This window comes from Somniosus microcephalus, chromosome 4 (assembly GCF_052327205.1).
Source record: "Somniosus microcephalus isolate GS21.2 chromosome 4, FLI_Smic_1.0, whole genome shotgun sequence".
NCBI lineage: Eukaryota > Metazoa > Chordata > Chondrichthyes > Squaliformes > Somniosidae > Somniosus > Somniosus microcephalus.
This window is the reverse complement of record NC_140990.1, coordinates 171,658,067-171,664,066: the sequence shown is the minus strand read 5'-3', so window position 1 is coordinate 171,664,066 and position 6,000 is coordinate 171,658,067. Positions and strand designations below refer to the sequence as shown.

The following is a 6,000-nucleotide window of genomic DNA, read 5'->3' as shown; positions in this document are numbered from 1 at the left end:
GTGTCAAAAGTGCTAGACCAGTTTGAGAGCGAATCTGGATCCCGCGTGCTTAAGGCGCTTTGATGCAGATTATGTTCCAATGGCATCTCGAGACCCCTGCTTTACAAGGGTCCCAAGAGTACCTGTCAGAGTCAGCGGGAAAAATACATGCCCTCCCCTTCCTGCCAGGCCTAGAAAAGGCCTCACAATCTCCCTGCTGCCCCAATCACCAATAATAAAAATGAAGGGAGACTCTCCTCTCCCCTCCATTCCCCCGCACCCCCACCCCCACCCCCAGCTAATTAAAATGGAACAAAAGCTTCAGCGATCAATTTGTAACCGAGTGACTGTGTAAGCCTAAGACTTGCGATTTAGCCGAGCGCAACTGCTTCTGCCGAATTCGGCAGTGCCTCTTGTGGAAGTAGGTTCAAAGCGGAGGCCAAAGGGATTGATGTTGTTACTACTCAGGTGCTGGTCACTCGATAAACATATTCTGTGCACCACTGCTGGTGTTATGGGCAGGGATAGTGGCCCAGGATTGAAGGGAAGAGAAGGCAGAGGAAGGGTAGGGGGGAAAAAAAAGGTGCGATGCTCAGGTAGGCGGGCAAAATATCTCTTAATCATGGCTTTGAACCTAGGAGTTGGAGCCTGTGTAAATATTACATTTTTAAAACGTGCCCTGAAGTGTCCTTGCAGTCTGAAATGATTTCCTTGTTAGTAGTCCACGCACAGAAGACTTTAGACCGAGTTTTAGGATTGTATTTTAGCAAATAAATGACAAGTTAGTTCTGTCACCTTGCTCAAGAATCTCACAGCAACTTTGGGTCATGTATGCGCAGAGACTGTGGGCACCTGATCCAGAATCTATATTGTGTCTTGTGTGTATGTTTTTTATATAAAAAGCCTCAATGAGCCAAACATCTACCTTTGAGTTTGATATTTAACAGTGCGCCATTAATGGTTTTATAGATAAGTAAAGTCGTCATAAAATGTACTAATGTATTTACATAAAAAATATACTCAAACTGAATGTATTACGCTCTTTTAGCCCTGAAAAGGAAGGGGGCAAAGTGTCACCAATCCCCCTTTTCAAAAAGCACACAAGGCCCTGGCATGGTGGAAAGGAAGTCACCTGAACTCATAGCGGCTGCTTGACGAAGTACCCGGGTGAGCAACGGCGATGTCCAATAAAAGGTTGGCAGAGGATCAGGTCTGCCCGCCAACTTTGCCGCGGTTTGGCTGCCGATTCACTTTAAAAAGCTGATCGCGACAGCGATGCCAGTGATGGAGGGGGTTTTACAAATGTCGGGGTGGGGAGAGCAGGGTGCAAGAAAATCCGACTAGAAAAACCCGCCAAAACGAGTTACCGGGTGTACAAAGTGACTTGGATCTGTCGTTCAAAAACAAATTAGAACAGAATCATTACAAAAGGCAGGTCAAATCTTTATCTTTTGGAGGCAGGAAGCGAATGAGCGGGGTGAGGAGAGAAAAATTTAACAATAATGAGCAAAAATAAAGGGGAAGGCAATCACTGGCATCTCTGCCTGGTTACGAGTTACTTTCTCCCAAAGCCTGCTTCCTGAGCTGTTTTCCCCCTCCACCCTTACACGCGAAGGTTTAAAAAAAACTAGATGATGCCCTTTAAACCTCAAGATACTGTAGAAAAATCAGGGGAGCATCTCGACTCTCGCTTGCAAGCCAAGAAACAGGTGGCCTCTTCGTACAGTAATCCGCGCAGACTCATGGCGGAGTGCTAAACGGAGCTGTGACATTGTTCGTGCTCGCGGCGGCAGCGGATGCGGTTACAGAGAAGCCCGTGGGGGGCGCGATGGAGCTGTGGGTCGGCTGAACGTCCTTGGGGATGCCGCTGTGGGAGGTCAGCTGGGAGCCGAAGGCGGCGCTGAACTGGGGGAGCTGCTGCTTGGCGGGGTTGGAGGTCGGTAGGTCGGGGGGTGAGGAGGGTCCCAGGGCGGCGACACTGCCGCTGAAGCCAGCCTGGGTCAGGCCCGGGAGGAGGACGGCGCTGCCGGGCGTGGCAGTGGAGAAGGCTGTGTGGGTGGAGGGCGAGTGAGGTGTGGACAGAGGGGTGGAGAGGGAGGTGGAGAGCAGGTGGCCCTCAGGCCCGGATGAGATCAGGCCACTGAAGGCGGCCGGGTCGCTCAGGCTGATGGTGCCCCATTGGGGCCGGGGGTTGACCAACTGGGCTGGCAGGATGTGGGCAGGCAGCAACGTCACTTCCGGGGGGAAGGGGGCGGCCAAGCTGTCCCCGGGGTAGGGTGGGGGGTGGGGCGGGGGGGTGACGTTGTCGCTGTAGGGCGACGGGACGTGCTCGCTGCTGTACGGGGATGAGCGTGAGTGCTCGCTGCCGTAGTGTGGTCGGGGCGAGATCAGGTCCTCGGCTTTGCCCAGCAGGTGGGTCCTGGGTGAGGTGCGGCTGACGTCACCCCGGAGGCTGTGGAAATGGGACGGGTAGGCCCGCTCCCCGAGCCCGCTCTGGTTTGCCAGGCCCACGGCCGAAGGGGAAGGGTAGGTGCCCTGAGCCTGACTCCCCAGGGAGCCAGCCGGGCTGGACAGTGCCGACGGGTGATGGAGGAGGTTCTCGTCCAGCTCCAGGCTGGAGAAGTTCTCTGTGGAGATGCGCCCGTTGAGGAGGTCTCCCAGTTCGTTGTTGACCGCTCTGCTGAGGGCTGGGATTCCTGCGGCGGCAGCGACAAACACGCCCATCCCTCTGCCCGACAGCTCCTGGTCGCCATCGCCATCCGTGTGCGCCAGCTCACCGATGGAACTCAGACACTCCAGTGAGGCGGCGTACGATGTCACCGCCTCCAGCGCCCGCTCCAGCTCCTCCGCTTCCTCCGTCGTTGGCAGGAGCTCACCATTTTTACCTAGAGGAGGGCGGCAAGAGCAAAAGGGCATCACTTTACTGCAGAAAAGTTTTTCCGCACACAGAACGTTAATAAGAGATTTCCTTTGCAAATCCAACATGCCGTTGTGTGGAGTTACTGGGTTACAGATTCTCCTGTGATTCCTCACATTGGTGAGACTCCACTCTTTCTCTTAAATTAATCCTGTACCCAGTGTTATACAGTGACAGACCTGTACCCACCAGTACTGTACCCCAGTGTTATACAGTGACAGGCCTGTACCCACCAGTACTGTACCCCAGTGTTATACAGTGACAGACCTGTACCCACCAGTACTGTACCCGTGTTATACAGTGACAGACCTGTACCCACCAGTACTGTACCCCAGCGTTATACAGGGACAGACTGGCTGGTCTGCCCTCCGCCACAATCATGTTAACCTCAGCTCATTCAAAACGCTGCTGCCCTTTTGCTACCTCACATCAAGTCCTGCTCACCCATCACCCCTGTGCTCGCTGACCTACATTGGCTCCCAGTCTCTAACACCGCGCAATTTAAAATGTTCTCATCCTTGTGCCCAAATCCCTTCATGGTTTTGCGCTCCCTACCTCTGTAACCTCCGCCAGCCTGACAACTCTGCCATCTAGAACCTCCCTTAAACCCCATCCACCTTTGCACCTCTTCCTCCGTGTACAAGAACCTCTTTAAAACGAACCGCTACAATCAAGCTGGGTCTCCCCTCCTGATATTTCCTCTTTGGTTTTGTGACTCTCTTGATCATGAGGCCTGGGCGATTTTAACTCCGGGACCCTCATTTACATGCCCCGACGCTGACCCCTAAACAGATGATCTGTTCAATATTTCATTGCTGCGCACAAATTGGCTTCTGCGTTTCCTACAATTACAAGTGACTGCACTTCAAATAGAAGTATTTAATTGACTGTAAAGCGCTTTGGGACGTCCGGAGGCCATGAAAGGCACTAGATAAATGCACGTCTGTCTTTCTTTTTTTAATCTCATTGTGGTTTGAGGGATCTTGCTGTGCGCAAATTGGCTGGTCAGTTTTTTCTCTTTCCCCCCACTTTTGTTCTCCTGACCACTGCTGACGGGAATGATGTCAGGGCTGACGGGCGAGTCCAAATTGGTGGTGGAGAGGGGGACAGGTCGCCGACCCACAGAAACGCCCCCCCCCGGTAAGGTAAGTAAGGATTTGGAGGGGTGGGGGTCAGCAAGTCTGTGATTGGGCTGGGGGAAGCATGGGCCAGATAAGGCCCAAGGCATCCTTGTGGGGCCAGGAGAAGCAGGAGTGCCCTTCCTGGCCCACGAGGAACCTCAAAAAAGATTATCTTCTGCACTTGTCCATGATATTTTAATGATCTACGTACATGGACCTCTAAGTCTCTTTGGATCTCCACTTTTTTGAGCATTTCACCATTTAGAAAGTACTCTGCTCTATCCTTTTTAGGTGCAAAGTGGATGACCTCATGCTTGCCTACACTGAAATCCATTTGCCACAGTTTTGTCCATTCACTTCCCCCTCGCAGTTCTCCACTGAAGACAACATCAAGCGCAGACTTCCATATTTAACAGATAGTTAAACTCAGAGACGTTTCTTATTTACTGCTGCACTTTAAGTTCTCTTTTTTAGGAATCCGCCTCCTCCCTCCCCCACTCTTCAACCGAGAGAGAGAGACTTGCATTTCTATAGCACCTTTCATGACCTCAGGACGTCCCAACCGCTTTACAGCCAACAAAGTACTTTTGAAGTGTAGTCACTGTTGTAATGTAGGAAATGCGGCAGCCAATTTGCACACAGCAAGCTCCCATAAGCAGCAATAAGATAAATAACCAGATAATCTGTTTTAGTGAGGGATAAATATTGGCCAGGACACCAGGGAAATAGTGCCTTGGCATCTTTCACATCCACCTGAGAAGCACTTTCGTTGGAATATCACCTTCAAAGAGGTCAAAGTCCTGCAAGTCGTCAGGCAATCGTTGAAGAACCTCTGCCAACTCCTCTTGATTTAGTTCCAGATCATTTGGCATATCGGTGATCTCATTGGTGATGTCATCAGGGATTTCATCAGCACTGAGTTCTGGAGTCGAAGAATGCCTGTAATCAAAGAGGGCAGGGGTTAGAGGTCAATTTAGGTAGTGTGGAGTCCTGGGTAAACATGATCTCCTGAAGGGATGAACAAACTTGATGGAACAGACGCTCAAGTTCAAAAGAAGTGGTAACAGAAGAAAATGGGATTCAAAAATCACTCCAGTATATATCTAACTGCTTCTGACCTTTAAGCACCTCTATGAGGTTCGTGTTATAGGCCTCAGTGCTGTAAGGAAAATGTCGCATTATCGACCATAGCCCACTCCCTTCGCCCCACCATTGGCGACCGTGCTTTCAGCCGTCTATGTCCTATCCTCTGGAATTCCCTCCTTAAACCTCTCCGCCGCTCTCCCCTCCTTTAAGACGTTCATTAAAACCTACCTCTTTGATCAAGCTTTTGGTCACCTGTCCCAGTATCTTATGTGGCTCGGTGTCAGATTTTGTCTGAATACGCCCCTTGGGATGTTTTTCTATGTTAAAGGTGCTCCACAAGCGTGTAATCAGACAAATCAACTTCCACATAAATGAATACTCTGCCACCCAACAGGGAAAACCTCCCAAACTCTATCCCATCAAAGAATTTATACCATCTCAGGGCAATTTTGAACAGTTACTCTTCCTTATTCACCATATGAAAAAGAGCTTCAACCATAGGGCACCTTACCAAATAAAAGGAAGATCTTGCACTTATATAGAGCCTTTCACGACCTCAAGACGTTCCAAAGTGCATTACAGCCAATGAAGTACTTTTTAGAAGTGCAGTCACTGTTGTATTGTAGGAAATGCTGCAGCCAATTTGTGCACAGCAAGCTCCCACAACCAGCAATATGATAAATGACCAGGTAATCTGTCTTAGTGATGATGGTGAGGGAGAAATAGTGGCCGGGATGTGAAGGAATAAGCCATATTCAGAAAAAGACACCATTCTACGAAAGAACTCTAGCCTTATTAAAACAGGACAAGCTGGGTTTGGGAATCTGGAAGCCTCAACAATCTAAAGCTGTAAACAGCATACAGGCTATTGAGATAAGGTAAGTTGTTGGCACTGAA

At 50.2% G+C, this 6,000-nt stretch overlaps 1 protein-coding gene across 1 annotated transcript in view; it reads right to left on the bottom strand.

The window, feature by feature from the left end:
* Window positions 1-272: 272 nt before the first annotated feature.
* ino80db (INO80 complex subunit Db) overlaps window positions 273-6,000 on the bottom strand; it is a 128,422-nt gene continuing 122,694 nt past the window's right edge. Inside the window, exons 9-10 of the mRNA XM_085985460.1 lie at window positions 4,799-4,956; window positions 273-2,864 (exon numbers count right to left, since the gene is read on the bottom strand). Coding sequence (XP_085841586.1) covers window positions 1,720-2,864; window positions 4,799-4,956 — 1,303 coding nt within the window. The 3' untranslated portion in view covers window positions 273-1,719. The remainder of the gene's footprint in view (window positions 2,865-4,798; window positions 4,957-6,000) is intronic.